Source organism: Condylura cristata, unplaced genomic scaffold (assembly GCF_000260355.1).
Source record: "Condylura cristata isolate star-nosed mole 26May11 unplaced genomic scaffold, ConCri1.0 scaffold00013, whole genome shotgun sequence".
NCBI lineage: Eukaryota > Metazoa > Chordata > Mammalia > Eulipotyphla > Talpidae > Condylura > Condylura cristata.
This window is the reverse complement of record NW_004567114.1, coordinates 48,783,203-48,799,295: the sequence shown is the minus strand read 5'-3', so window position 1 is coordinate 48,799,295 and position 16,093 is coordinate 48,783,203. Positions and strand designations below refer to the sequence as shown.

The following is a 16,093-nucleotide window of genomic DNA, read 5'->3' as shown; positions in this document are numbered from 1 at the left end:
ACTTCCGGCGACCGCAGGGCTGCAGCCTCAAGATGGTCAGTGTTCAGCTGGCTTGGCACACGCTTCAGCTCAGACGGCTCAGCAGATTACATGGACTTCAAGTACGGGCATTTCTCTCTCACAGTTCTGGGGGATGCGGGAAGAGCAGCACCGGACTCTTCCTGGCAGACTTCTTGTTGTGCTCTCCAAGGGATGGGGGAGAGAAAGAGAGCAGAGCACAGCAAGGAAGCTCTGGTCTCTACCTCTTTTCATCAGCAGATTAACCCCAGAAGAGGGCTCTACCCTCTTGATTCCCTATAAACCTAATTCGCTCCTAAAGGAAATATGCACCCCCAAATACCATCCACATTAGGGTTAAGGGCTTCATGCTATGAAGGGGGCTGGGAGACCCAAGTGTCTACAGCACAGGAGGAAAACATATGAGAAGCTGAGGTCCCAAAGAAAAAGGATGAAAAATTTGGAAAACGATGAAGTAAAACCCTGTAATCCTCAGGATGTCACTTTTCTAAATTAGAAATAAGATGACTCATTCTATAAATGACTTGGCAGTCCTTCCTCAACACTGAATTCTTATAAGAGGACTGTTTTAACCTCTGGGTAAGAAGTTCTTTTTTTCCATTAAGCACAAAGCAAGGGGCAAGGAAATGGGATGGTGCCCCTTCTGACTTTTCACCTTGAAGTCACCAGCCCATCATCAGACTCATTTGAAGAAGCGAGTTCACAGGGCATGGGGAGAGGGCAGCAAGGAGCTGAGCATGTGTTGGTCAGCTTTAGTGGTCCACAGCGCACAGTGGCTCTGGGAGAATCACACTGGATCAGTTTGGGAGGGTTCCTTCATGACTATTTCATGATTATTGTCAGGCATGAAGGGAGTGGGGAACATGTTCACAGAGCCCTGTAAGTGCCTTAGGAACGGGAATGAGGGAACAGAACAGTCAAGTGTCAGGTAATTGACTGCTCCATGGTCTAGCCAAGAGAAGGAAAGATCTGTGCCTTCACTGGAAAGTGCTAAAGATGTTGAGATCAAATTAGAGAAGCTACCATTTCTGGTCAGGATTTGATTCAGCGGAAAAGAATCCACCAGTGGGAAAAGCTCCCTACCTCAGCTAGTAGTGTTCAGCGGTGTAAAATATATGGAGCTGTTCCTATATGTAATGCTAGAACTTCTTTTTCTAGCTTTTTGTTGAGATTTATTAAATTTTTTATCACTGTGACTGCAATTCTCTATACTCAGGTATTCTGGAACAGCCACAGAATATCAAGAATGATGAGTTAGCCAGAGGATTTATCTAGAGTTAGCATGTAATATTAAAGATAACTAAGGTATATTGAGCACTTACTATGGCAATGTGCAGAGGTAGCATTACATATACACTCTCATTTAATATTTAAAAGAGAGTTCTGTGAGGTAAGCATTGCCTCCCTCTGTTACCCTCAGGTAGTTTCTGCTTAGAGATAAAGCTACTTCCCAAAGCCAAGCTTCAAAGCCAGATCTGCCAGCTTCAAAACCCCATTGCACTCAGCCACTTTTTGTGGGTTTTTCCTACATTATTTAATTTCCATTTTTCTTCAGAAGTCAAACTATGGTAAGGACTTGGTCAGAAGAACCACTGAAAAGGACCTTTTATATTTAAGCACCATGAGAGAACATTATCACACCCACCAAGATGATTATTCAACAAATTAAAATGTAGAACGGTGGGAACTGAGCTCAATCCAGGGAGGCAAATAGAAAATCAATGGCTTCGCTTGTTTGAAAACATGTCAGCTCCCTTCAGCCACTCCATCCAAACAAGGGAGCCTTGTCTTATTTACCTAACTCCCCATGACTGTCCAGTCCCAAACCACCATTTAATTTTCATGCGTGTGATCACAGGTTATTTCTTTGACACTTCAAGGACCTGAGTACCTGATGGTGCCATTCTAGTAACAGACTATTTTCTGTGACCCACTTTAAGCATCTTTTCTTCCCACTTAAAAAGAAAATGTTTTTCACAACCCCTTATTCACCAATGACCACCCAGCATTATTTCGCAACTGAAGATGATAGTAATTTTTTAGAAGTATCAGAGGTAATGGCTTATTTGATCTGAGGGGAAACATCGTATCTGTGTGCCAGGTACTATGCTGCATCCATCTCATTCATTCCTCTCTCACCAGCCTCTCAGTTTGCTCTATACATGACGAGCTGAGGCTCTATGTAAAAGATGCCTTCAGGCTGACCTCCATCCCACACTGCATAAGGCTATTAGTCAACAACAGCTTGTATCCAAGATGGCGGACTCTACTTATAGCCAGGAGGTGTAGGAAGGAACCATCTCAGGGTGTGTAATTACACTCCATGGCAGTTGCCCAGTGACAAGGCCATCATTGTGTGACACGTGACTGTATGTGAAGCAGTTTTGGAACACAAAGCTGGTCTTATTCACCAGGTGACAGACTCTGGTACCTATCAGTACTTAACTGTTTTTGAAAAATTTCATTCAAAGTAGGATAAGTTGTGGGCCCTCCCTGGTGGCACAGCGGGGTAAAGCACAGCACTAAGAAGCTAAAGCCACTTACGCATGAGTTCGATTCCCGCCTGCCCCAGAGGTGACCACATGGCGTGGCAGACCTCTCCTGACCCGCCCGCTGCTCCCCTCAGCAGTGTACTTCGTCGATCTGCCTGTTCTGTTCCCCACTCTGTCTCTCGTGAAGCCTCTCACCACCCCTGAGCCTCTGGCTTGTACCCCAGTTCTGTATGTACAAATAAATAAATCTTCTTAAAAAAAAGGGTAAGTTGAAAAATGTCTGCTCTCAAAAACAAGTGGCCTTTTCCTGGGTTCACCGTTTAATTAGGAAATTGCTAACTAGGAACTAAAGCCCTCTCCAGGGCTCTGGGGGCCATTCTCCACAGTCCCTAGAATGCCCTCAGGCAGAGCTGACATCTAATGCTCTCTGAGGAGCCAGCAAATTCATAAACACCACTGAGGGCCTTTTAAGGGCATCTTGTTTCCTCCTATGCAGAGAGGGGGTGTCACCTGCACTTGGGAAGAAGAATTCTTTTCATCCAGAAAACCATGAATCTTCAAAAAATACTGCTTTTTCTTGCCTCTTTTAGTCTTACCTTACCAAGAACTCTAGTCTGGCCAAAAATATGATTTAAAGCACATTAATAAGTACACTTACTGATAGTGTGTTTTAATTCTATTCCCCGTTATTCTGCTTTTGTTTCTCACTTCCAGCCTTACGGGCCAGATGGAACTCCCTACACTGATCTCAAGGGCTTCTTAAACATGGCATTTCTAAAGATTCACTTCAGGTTTGCATTTATCATAAGCCATTATCCTAAAAAGCATAGAGACAGAACAGAGGATAAATTAGACAAAAGATAGATTCTGTTTTACACAGACAGAAATGACTCTGTACTTGGACAGGAAGAAGGGCAGTGAGCTTTTTGACGTTGATTCCCCACCCCTACCCCCAACATGTTTTCAGTTTCTGTTCTATTTTTCTGTTCTCCTGCCTGAGGACATTACATGGCGTCTGGACAATCAATGACAGAGCTTACACACACGTACTGTGGTGCCTGGGCCTGGAAGAGATGCTAAAATGGTTTAAAAGTTTCTGTATGGAATCTACCACGAAGTCTCAGTTAAAAGGGCCAGAGGGAAAGCTGTGCTCCCAAATGACTAAGACTAAGAAAGATAATACCCCCAGGCATCTGTATGTCTCAGCATTTAAATTATATCCCTTGAAATGCCAATTTGGACTTTGTGCCAAGAAGCAGTTGAAGCCCTTTTTCATGGAAATACCCACTAGAAGACCAATCTGTTTAAATGAAAGGTGTCTCTAATCATTTGGTATAAACATAACATGTTTTTATTTTATTATGTAACCTTGAATTATCGTGGCCTCTAATGAGGATCTTGCATTGTTACTGATTCTCAATAATTTCATGGAATTATGTTGTCTACATGGGAATGACAATGCCAAAAAAAAAAAAAAGAAAAGAAAAGTAAGAAAGAAAGAAAAAGCCTACCTCATTATTAAAACAGCCGTTTGATCTAGCACGTTTCCTACTTTTCAAAAAGTCTGTTACATGGTTAAGAGGCAATCTTATTCATAAAGGGTTTTCCCTCCCTGATCCCCTCACATAATGAAAATTGTCCATTTCTAAGTCATTTGAAAGATTCTGTAACCTCCCCACTTCTGAAATTCCAGCCTGTGTTCTTCTCTTTGTAGGATTAGTGATTATATGGATCTGACCCCTGTAGACATTGTGGGGAAGAGGTGCTATCACTTCATCCACGCAGAAGATGTCGAAGGCATCAGGCACAGCCACCTGGACTGTAAGTACCTCCCACGCCACGCAGGCTGGCTGGCTGGTGGCCGCTCTCTGCTCTTTGTTTCTTTTCAGTGCTGACTTTCCCCATTTTTTTCTGTGTACATTTGAGATGACCGTCAGCGTGCAGTGAGAAAAAAATGAGACATAAATCTCTTCAACTGGTGTTAGAATGAGATTGAAAGTTGGACCCCAGGCCCAGAGAAATTGCTGGATCTTTAGGCACCAAGATTTCGTGGTCTCCTATGTTCACCGGCCTCCCCCCAACCCCCAATGAAGAGATAGAGGAAACTTTGTCTTAAGTGTTTTCTTGACCCTTTCATTTTCTCAAGAGCAACTTCCACGCTGAAATTTGTAGTCTCGATTTCAAAATATACATGGGAGAGGACAAGTTCAAATAGGCCAGAGCCTATAAAAATTCCTACTTGACTAAACACAAAAATTGGGGCTTGGGGTAGGCCCCAGGCAGGGGTGGAGCACTGCCTATGAACACAGCAGCTCTCAAAGACCATGTGTTTTCATTGTGTTTCTAGAAAGAAGGTTATTCAGAGGAGCAGTCACTCCATCTCTCAGCTCCTGGGAGAGAGAAACTAATCTCAGCTCTTTGAATCTGGTTGCCAACTCCCACCCCACAGAGCCTTTGCTTTCACCTCCAAGGCACCTTCTGTGGCATTTAAGCAGAGCAGGACCAAAGCAGCCATCTGAACACCAGTGTCCACTTGCAGTTTTGCCTCATCAAATTCAACTGGGCTGTTAACACTGGATAGGAGTCTGACTATCCATAGAGCAAGCAGCTCTGATTGTGCAGACCATTTAGGAGGGACTGACATTTTCTGTTTTCCAGCCAGAGATCCTTTTTATGACCAATCAATAATCTCTTCCCAAAAGACGAGGAGAGCCTTTATATTTCTAGAAGATTCTAAGCCCTGTTCTGAATCCTGGTTTTCAATACAGCAAGTCTTTGGGTTACATTATTCCATTCAATGCCATTGCTATCATATTGATGAGGAAAAAAAAAATCCAGCTGTCTTTGAATGAAATGATGTTATTCAACAACTTGTTTCCTTCACACCAGCATTCAAGTTGCCTTTTCTAAGAACCTACTGATATTTAAGTGAGGACTTGTTGTGTGTTTGAGGTACTACAGAGGAGTGGAAACTTTCACTCAGTAAAATCAGCAAGATTTTACTTCTACTCCCCTTTCTTGTCATAGTTGAACTGAGCTGTTTCAGATTTTTCCTGCCCTTTGCAGTTGTTCACTTATTGCAAACTCAGATCTTCAAAAACATAATGGCAAGAGAGCAAGCTAGCCCGTCTCAAAGTGTGAGGCTCTTGTACTGTGTTTTTAACCCTGCAGCAGCACCAGTGACAGGAGACCAAGTTCAGTGTCAAGTTCTGTGTATGCCATGTCTCTGGGCAAAGCCTCCTGAGCAGTGGCTCTTCAGCAGATTCTCTCCCCTCCCCCCCCCAATACAGAGTACACACGTGCCTCAGTACCTTACATCAGGGATTTAGGGAACACACTTGTTGCTAAGAACGAATAGTGTCGTGCATCTCAGAAGCAGATGGCTCTTCAATTAATTGGAAAACAAAATGATGCTTTTTCCTGAAAAGAACCATGAGGTTCTTTGTAGCTGGAAATTTAGAGAAAATGGAGAAAATCAGGATCCTTGCAGGAAGCTATGAATGTATTTCTGGGCCAATACATGCCAGAGATTCAGACTTTAAAAATGAATGTAGTGTTTGTAGAACACAATCACAGACCACGATTGTTGGGAGAGGGGGTGCCTTCTCATTTTGGAATCTTAATTGAGGTCTAAATCCAGAAACCTGATGCTGACAAAAGAGAACTTTGTCATCCTCCGTTATTATTTGGTAAACATCATTCTATCTTCTCTGGGATTTGATTTACAGCTCGAAGAAACACAATTCCTCAGGAACAGAGAGCCAGGGCAGTTCATTTTTTCCCATAAAGCAAAGGTCTTCAACAAATGTCTGATGCCATTCTCTCCGATCTACTTTTATCTCATTTTCAGTAACCGGAATAATTTGAGAGTGCTGAAAATAAACAACTCCGTCATTCACTATTGTGCTCATCTCCTAATTTTTCTGGTATCTTGCCAACTAATAAACAGAGAAGGGCCTGCTTTCAAATTCCGTGATTTTTTTCATCACTTGATATTGACATACCGGCTATTGCTTTATGATTTAGCTGACTAACAATGATTGAGTTCACTCTTTCAACTCATACACATGACTTCTAATTTTAAGTTCTCTTAATAACCTTAAACACATGAAAAACAAATAGAATGAGCCGATAATTCTGCACAGTAAAATACACTTCACATATTTAGCTATCACGCTGTGGAATAACTCCACAATGTCAAGTAGCACACAATTAGTAAAACTGTAGGGGGAGGAAAAAGAGTGTTTTGATCCTGAAGAATTTTGATCCTAATCAGATTGAAATTTCAGCGTTCTTGTAGTGCTTAATATCTTCAATCACACACACACACAAAATCAAACTGATGCCAATGTCAGGTTTTGCATTCTGTGACTGAAATAAAATGCTAAAATATACAAATGCATCTCGCTTTGTACAATAAACATTAACATCATTATAAAGTAAGATTGAGTCTAAAATTGTGTGATGGAATGTCTGATGTTTACCTAATTCTCAAACCAAAGCCAGCCTAGTCACAAAATGACAGAGCATGTAATAAGTCTTGGTTGTGCAAACATTGGGAGAAAAGACAAAAAGCCAGCACAGCATCTTGCTTGTCCAGAGCCCTGGGCTATTACTGAAAGATGCCTCGACGGTGCCTTCTTGGCAGGGGAAGGTCATGGTGACATAGAATCAACTAAGGAATAAGATAGAATTCTAAAACAAAGGGATGGTGAAAAAATAAGCCACATTAACTATTTAGCTTTTCCTCCTAGAGCTATTGGCACAATTCCTGGTCCTGTCCGTGAAAGACAGGTTGTAGTCCTATGATAGTATTTCTGATATTTCGACATCTGATGATATTTCTTATGCTCCAATTTATGGGTTAAAAACTTTTAAAAAAAAGATTCAATAGACTTGGGTAATTCACAACACAATCTTTATCATTTACATATTTTTCCTAGCACGGATATCTATAAATCCATAAATGAACTTGTCTCTAGAAGAAAAATAAAAGGGGATCTTGGCTGTACCAGAATTTGACAACTCTGATAAATTGAACCAAAAACTTTGGCTCATCAACCCTCCCGCTAGGTTAACATGAGATGCCTGATAGTTCACTGAGTTTCAAAATAAAGAATCACTAAGAATCACATTATCTATACCAACATGGTAGGCTAGTGATATCACACTGAGATGCACAAGCTGTGGGAGTTTTAGAGCCTTTTCTTTCAAACTGTGGCCAAAGAGCTCTGTGATTTTTCTGAATCACCTACTGGTGTCATTGAACCCACTTTCATGGGTTCCTCAGGTCAAATTGACCCACTCATCCTTTCAAAGTTTGGATTTTAAACCACTTCTATAGTGATTATTTGAGCATCTTTGTCTATCACCCTCGTCTTCTGTTGCTCAGTCAGGTCTCACTAGAGCCACACTTTCCCATGACCTACAGCGTCTGTGTCACCTTGAATTTAGAGTTGGTTGGACCATCTATTACTTCATCTCAGCCTTTAGTCCATAAAATGAAAAGGGAAACCCCGAATGCTAATCCAGAGAAATAGGCTTAGTTTTTCTCTTGTGTCCTTTAAATCCAGTCTTTTGTCTATGGAAGGGGCTGAATTTTCCTGGAATTATCCCTAGGGTTCTTCCAGGGTCAAATCAGCAACAACTCTCTAAAACCCAGGAGTGGCCTGAGGGAAAATTTCCTTGTCCTTTATAATATTATGCTTTACTAGCAGGGTTCAAGGCTTAGGAGCTGTGGGACTGTATTAAAGGAGCCAGAGAGACAGATATAGTGGCAGTTTTCCCTTCCAACAGCCCTACCCAGGATGAGGAAGCCCTGCAAGAGTTATTCTCAAAGGGAGAACTTCTAGCTGTGCAATGCAATGCTGTAGAGTTAAAATGTATGATCTACCAGTATATGGGGAGGAAAGGGACAGTTAAAAAAAAAAAATACAGTAGCCAAAGTGTTTATTTCTTAATTACAAAATTTCTACAGTTCCTCACAAAACTAATGCTACACAGCTACCTGACATAATGCATTCCATGCTGCTTTGCATCAATAACCCCTACACTTCCCTCCTAAAGGCATCTCATCGCCAAATGCAAGCCGACTACTTAATGCAGGACTAATTAGTATATCCCCTTCCAGTCTGCAGGCCCTCCATTGTAATTCCTTCCCAGCTCATTTTTTTTCCACAACCGAGCATCAATCAAAGTAAGTGCCCTGCCTGCCTAGGAAACACAAGATGTCCTCCATGCATTTGTCATCTGCCACACAAACAAAAGGGGAATTTAATTGTTGATTTGGGTATGCAGCCATTGCACACAGTGAACGGAAGGTATAAAGTTTGATGGGTGGGCCAGAGGCAGATAGCACAGGGGGCTGCTTTTCTGTTTTCTGATCTCAGCCTTTTTCAGGACTGGGTCTTCAGGGATTTAGCTGCAATCTGATCATTGGCTGGACTTTCTCCCAAAGCAAATGAGTTTTGCCTTTTTTCTTGTGAATAGGAAAATTCCTATGAAGGGAAATGTGTGTAATAGCTGCCATGATGGACGCTTTTTAAATGCCAAACAGCCTACACCATGTGCCTGGCCATTAACTAAATAGACTGTCACATGGAAACAAAATAAAATGAGGTCTTGATGCAGGAGTATTGTTATTTTTAATCTCTTTTTTGGGGTGGGAGGGAAGCTAGTGATTTTGGCTTTTCAAAATCACTAGCAGAGAACATGACAGGTGAGGGTTCAACTATTAGGTCCCTCCCCCACTGCTGCTGAAAGTATGTCTGTCCAGCAGCCACACTGGCTTCTCTTGGGAGCATGAAGAAATGCAGTGTTTCCAGTCAAGCCCAGACTACTGAACTTGAATCTGCAGTTAGCAAGATCCCTAACTGACCCATATTCTTGTTAAAGTTTGAGAAGCACTAACTATACTATTCTGGAAGCTTTCTTTTACAAGAAAGAAAAGTAAATTAAAATTGACTAATGATCTTAAGAACTTTGTGTTCTTCTCCAATTGGATACATTTTATTAATTATCATCAAATATAAGTAGTGAATTGGCTCTGAGGGCTATCTCTGTCAGTGTTCAAATGAAACAAATATGTAATCACTTGATAAAATGACTAACTTGTTTACCAAGATGTAAAGTGTTGAATATCAGTGGAAAAAGTACAGTATCAATAATAGTAAGTCAATTTAGTAAGCAAAGAATCTTTAGATTTTCCCCAGGTTAATATTTTTCTATGTATTTGATTGCATGTGTGAATACAAGCAGTAATATGTTCCCAATCCAAATGTATCTAGCATTTGTGAGTTCTTACTATATATGAGCCTTTAGATTACTACTATAAGGTTTAAAATAATATGATGGGGGGGTCTACCTTCAAGGACCTTACACAGAGCCTATTTTGGAAGTGTTGAAAATGAGGAGTATTAAGATACACGAAATCATACAACCTCAGCATGCAAACATCCAAGGGAAGATAAGGAAGGCACAGAGGAGGCACATCTCACTTGGACCTTTAGAGAAGATGGCAAAAAGTCAAGATGGTGGGAGCTATGGGTGTGACAGGGGAGAGGGGGATCTTTGGGGCATTCCAGGCTTAGAAGAACAGACCAAGAACGTGGAATATAGAAGTACATGTTCTTTTCTCTCTGCCCAGAGAGTAAACATGAGTTTTGAATCGACAGATATATCCTAATATAATTCTAGCACAGATGCTGGGCTTGTCTTTTTTGCTCTTTAAATAAGTAGTTGCTTTTATTATTATAAAAAGAAACACTTGATATTTGAGAGAAACTATTGCTCATTTAAAAAATACTTCTAAATTACCCATTTTAACCTAAATCAGCTAGCCTAAAAACAGTCAACCTTATTACTTTTTTAGTGGCTTCTTATTCTTAATCTTTATAAACTTACTTAAAATCTTTAAAAATTAACTTAATGACACCCTCTCAAAAGCCTCTAACTTTTTACACAAATTAACAGCCTAGGAATTAACTTGTATAGGTGCTTAGCATAAAATGATTTTTCTACAGACATGAAGAGAACTAAAGATTTGGTTACTTGAACCTCTTCCTGAATCCCCACTTCCTCTCTAGCTTCTTAGAATTTTTGGTGGGAAATAACAGTCAGGATGCATCTGGATACCAGTAATGAAACACAAGTAAAAATGACTCCAAACTTTCTCATAGTTGTGTAAGATCATAAGACATCTGCAGTGCCTCTAACTATAAATTCTTCCCCAGGCATTACCCAGAATCAGCAAAGGTTCACTCACTATTTTGTGTTCATTTTTGAAAGAAAATAGTATCCCCAGAAGCTCCAGTAGAAAGGAGCCCCCTCACATCTCATTGTCCAGTGTTTCATCAAATGCTCAAACCTAGGCCACATGTGAGGATGGAATTACTGTGACTGGTTTAAACATTCCTGGGACCTGGAGAGGAGACCATAACAGAAAGCCTTAGACAAGAACTGGTGTCCAGCAGGGAGTGGCCAGCCAGCTGTGATGCTACCTGGGAGAATCTGTCAAGTTTATACAACAAAGTACAGGGCCATCAGAGACATAAAATAAATCTGACTTTAAGATCCAAGTAAATCATAATCCTTTTTGATTTTTTTTTTTTAAGTAATCCCTACCTCCAAGTTCACCTTCCAGTTGTTTATCACTCTTCATTTTTAAGGGAGGTGAAGTACTCACCCAGAACAGGTCAGATCGCCTCTGCTCTCAAAGACCTAAAATGTATTCCTATTATAATCATACTAGTGAAAATGACTAATAAACATCTGTGTCTTCTTTTCCAAAGAGGAAACGCAGATGGCCAATAGGCATATGAAAAAAAATGTTCAGCATCACTTGTAATAAGGGAAATGCAAATCAAAACCACAATGAGATACCACCTCACACCAGTGAGAATTGCACAAATAAATAAAACAGGCAACAATAACTGTTGGCGAGGAGAAAAAGGAACTCTCCTGCACTGCTGGTGAGAATGAAAACTGGTACAGCCACTATGGAAAACTGTGTGGAGGTTTCTCAAACTGCTAAAAATAGAGCTTCCATATGATCTAGCAATTCCACTCTTAGGTATCTACCCAAAGGACACATAAACAATAATTCAAAAGGACACCTACACTCCTATGTTTATTGCAGCACTGTTTACAATAAGTAAGGTGTGGAATCAACCCAAATGCCCAAAAATATATAACTGGATCGAAAAGATCCAGTATGTATGTACACACACACACACATATATACATATATATACACATACATATATATACACACAAACACACATACAATGGAATATTACTCAGCAATCAAAAAGATAAACTCATGCCATTTGCAGCAACATGGATGGAGCTGAAAAAGATCATGCTTAGTGGAATAAGCCAGGAAGAAAAAGAAAAATACTGGATGGTTTCACTCATAGCAGGAGTGTAAGGGGTCAGGAAAAAAATATAGATATAGATAGATATTGTAATAAAGCAAAAGAGAATATCCACTAGCAACTATAAACCAGAAACATTCTACAAGAGAATAGAGGGGAACAAGGTCAAAACTTGGGCAGAAAGAGCACACAGGACTATGGTGATGGCATATGAGTGAAGTGGTAGTGGGAAGTCCATAGTGATTACAGCTGAGATGAAAAACATACCAAATGAAAAAACATACCAAATATATATATATTTAAAATCTGTGTCTCATTCAAAGGCAACTAGGCAAATCCCTATTTTCAGGGAAAAAAAAAAAACCTTCAAATAGAGAGACTTCCCTGAGTCTGAATGCCCAGAGTTCATGATACCCCAGACCTGAGTCCTCACTGGCAAGGGAATGGGAATTACTGTGAATCAGTGGTGTTGATATAGGAAAACTGGCCATGAGAGATCCACCACCCCCTGGCCCAAAGTAGGCACTGAAAAACTAGTTACTGAATAAATGAGTAAATCTACCATTTCCTAGCAATAAATCTTTCTTAATTCCAGACTGAAATGTTCACTGCTTCCTTTTAGCTCTAGCAAATCCCCAGCAAATTAAGGAGGTTTGGGGGGCAAAGTGTAGGAAAAACCTGTCCTTAACTATTTCAGGTTGAGAAGGGCAGGAATGAGCAACACTTAAAACTCCCTGGCTAGACTGAAAAACAGCTCGAAAAAAATCTGAGATCTCAGATGTCAATCCTGCCAACAATTACCTTGATTCTTCCTGTCCTAGAACATGATAGCATCAGTGTTTAAAAGCCTTGCTCTCCAATTCAGTGCATTATCATGAATAAAAAGGGAAATTTCTTTTTTAAACTTAACAAATTGGCATGTTCTAAATCAATGAAAAGTTTTCTGCATGATTCAATATTAACAGTTAATAAAAATCTATCAATTGGCAGCAGTCGGGGAAAAAACCTCTTCTGAGGTTATAAATCACACAGATCGCACTTCAGGCAGGGCCTGTCATTAGTATATGGGGGAAAATCCATAGATGATGCATAGTCATTCTCAGGCCATCCACAGGTCTTCTCTCCTTAAGCTTGTAAGTCATATTAAGTATCAGATTATCGCTAAACTTTACCAAATATTGCTCGGCACGTGGATTTACAAAAAAATAAAAATAAAAACCGATTTGTGGATGTCTGCTCTTTAAGACATCTAGCTCACTAATTGCAAAATCTATAGGCAAGTCTGCGCAGCATCAAAGCCTGGGCTGCTCCTATGAGCAGTTCTAAATGAAAAACTGTCTCGATTGCGAGTAAATAAAGCACTTAATGCACAGTTTCTGACTGGAATGCTGTTTCTCCTGTGGGTTTTGAAAATGACCTTCCTGTAAGCATCAAGGACTATAACTTTTCAGATAAAGAAACTTGTTCTTGTTTTAAATCTATGTCAGGTTCATTCCCCTATAGCCCACAGTTTTCAAAAGCAGAGGAGAAAGTAATCCAGAATTTTTTTAAAAGAAAGTCCTGTTTCCAGAATGAAGTTCCCTGTCAGCCTGCCTTGGGCCTTAGGTGGAGAAGCAGAGATTAAAGAGTCAGTATTCTTTTTCATGTTTCATCTGCCAGTTTTGTGAATGTAGAGAGAGAACCAGTGGCTACAGCTAAGTACCCAACTGTGATGTTAAGTAGAAAGTGTGATTCTAGTGTTAAAGCACACACACACACACACACGCACATACACTCCACTAGTGAATTCCACAATAATTTTGAGTTTCTAGCAAAAGGCACCTGCTCTGCACTCTCCCCAGCCATTGATGGCGGTACCTCCAGGAGGGGGTGGATGGCGCTGCAGATGCGTCCTCCTGTCACCATGACGATAATGAAGCTCTTTGTTCAGCTGTGTGAATGTGAAGTGTGAAATCTCCGATGATCTCACCATTTCCTATTTATTCTATACTTACCTGAATACACCAAGTATTGCAGCTTTTAATGCATATGCAAACCACTAAAATGTCCTTTTGTGAGATACTTCACTAAAAGACTGCTTTTGATATGCGTTCTTTATCTCCTCTTTAACCCAAATTAGACTGCTTCCTCCTTTTTAACACACAAGCAGCTCACTATTTAGAATCTTTGGCTTTGATTTCATAGAACAGCCCAACAGGAAGAGACCATGTTCTCTTTTCTCTCCATATTTCTGAAGGCAAACTTGTACTGATTTGTTTTGATTTACTAACAGAATCATGCTCCTGCCACAGACACAGTCTCCTTTATGTCCTTTCAATCATCAGTCTATTTCTGTGAACAAAGTTTTCCCAAGGAAGACTGAAATCCCTCTGTTGGTAACTGTGTGCAGAGCTGTGGATATGTGCTTCAGGGAGACTGCATCAGATTTGGAGGGACGGGAGTTAACCTCTCCAGCCCAAAAAAAAAAAAAATTGCTTGTATGCCCACCACTAAGATCAGACCAAGAGACCAGTTGACATTAAAAAAAAAATTCTTCAGTACAACTGAGCTTCCAGTTCTTTGTGGGGAGAATGTAGATTTGACATAAAAGTTGGTGTGTTCTAAAATGCAAGCTCCTGCCATTCTTTATAGCCGTCACTCCTTTCATGTTAAAAAGGATGAGGTGGTGCTGTGTGATGTTAAGAGCCAAAAATTACCCAGTGAGCTGGGCTGCCATAGTTGTACCTGAAGAACTGAAGTGTCTCTTCGATCATCTCCTTTGCATTCTCACAAACAATGCGCTCCCTTCTATCCTCTGCACATCAGTTTATAGAGTGGCAGTCAAAGGCATCTTTAGCTAGAAAAGTGTGCTGACGATGGCTTTAGGTTTTTCCCTCAGAAAAAGAGCAGCCACAGCAATGGGTGACGTCTGACCTTCAGATACAAAGACACAAGTTCTCATGTGATAGAGAGGGTCATGGTTATACCTGGGAGAACATTCATCCTATGTCCACAAGAAAAGGCCATGTTTTAAGGTTCTTAAATAAAAGATTCTTATAGTACAACTTTAATAACCATTGCTATAGAGATGTTATGGTATGATAGCGAACATGCAAACATTTGGGGGCAGCAAAATATCAACTTGGATTTAGCTAAAGAGAAGATGCCAGATTGATGTATTGGAAGTTCTCAGAGCCATATCATGGGTGTGAGATTCAAATTATCAATTTATCTGTATTATCAACATGCAGGTCCTCTCCACTCCTCACCCCGTTTATAGCTTGAGTACATTGTTATGACTCACTTCCAGGCTATTGGCTTATGATGCCACTATTTTTAAGAACTTCCCTAATAGGTAACCTATATGTGCTAATTTCTGGTTTTCCCCACGAAAGGATTTTATGAAATAGATTGACATAAATATTCTCTCAACCCTCTGTTATCTAAAACTGGAACTCAAAAAATAAAAACAGCCACTGGATTAAAGAGAATCGACGAAGTTTGTGTTTTTCAAGTTCTCTAATTTATTACAAACTAAAAGTCGCTTTCAAACTGGCACCAAGGTGGCTTTTCTTCTTGAGCTGATTAGGACCACATGAGCTCAGGAAAAGCTGTCAGATCCTGCCTCTGGCACAGCTGGAATGATCCAACTGATTTGCCAGTGTGATTCTTTTTTTTTTTTAAAGGAAAGACACTTCATCCCCAAGTCATAAATTTATATTCTGGAGCCCCAAGCAAAAATTACTCCTTGTTCATTTTTTAAAAGGCAAAAAATCTACTGTGAGCTCTTTAATGGAGCCTCCTGAAAAACAGAAGCAACTGGGCAATATTTTGGTCACCATTTCACACCACAGCGGGTGCCAGCTTGGCGCCAGTTCTCTGGTTGTGTAGATTGCCGCTGGCATGTGAGGCCTCATTCACAAAACATGAATCCTCACGAAACAGTCATGACCTAAGACCATGCTGAAATGTTTACCTTTTAAGAGCTCTGTTTGCCAGCCTGGCCCAAGGAAAACAAATGAATCTGGTGAAACTTTCCTTGGGTGGGCTCTGTGGCATACTCTACTCAAGGAGCTGCCAGACTCTCCTGGAGGATCCCTTCCTTATCAGTCCTTCCACCACCACTTTGTCACATCTAAACCTCCTCAGTCAGCCTCTCTCTACCAGATGGCCCCTTGCCTGGGCAATACAGAAGGCTGTGATAATGCTTTCATGGGCCCCCAAATTTGA

General features: G+C 40.6%; 1 protein-coding gene across 1 annotated transcript in view; it reads left to right on the top strand.

Moving 5' to 3' along the window:
- NPAS3 (neuronal PAS domain protein 3) overlaps positions 1-16,093 on the top strand; it is an 821,118-nt gene that overhangs the window by 793,012 nt on the left and 12,013 nt on the right. The window contains exon 9 of the mRNA XM_012724628.1: positions 4,225-4,331. Coding sequence (XP_012580082.1) covers positions 4,225-4,331 — 107 coding nt within the window. The remainder of the gene's footprint in view (positions 1-4,224; positions 4,332-16,093) is intronic.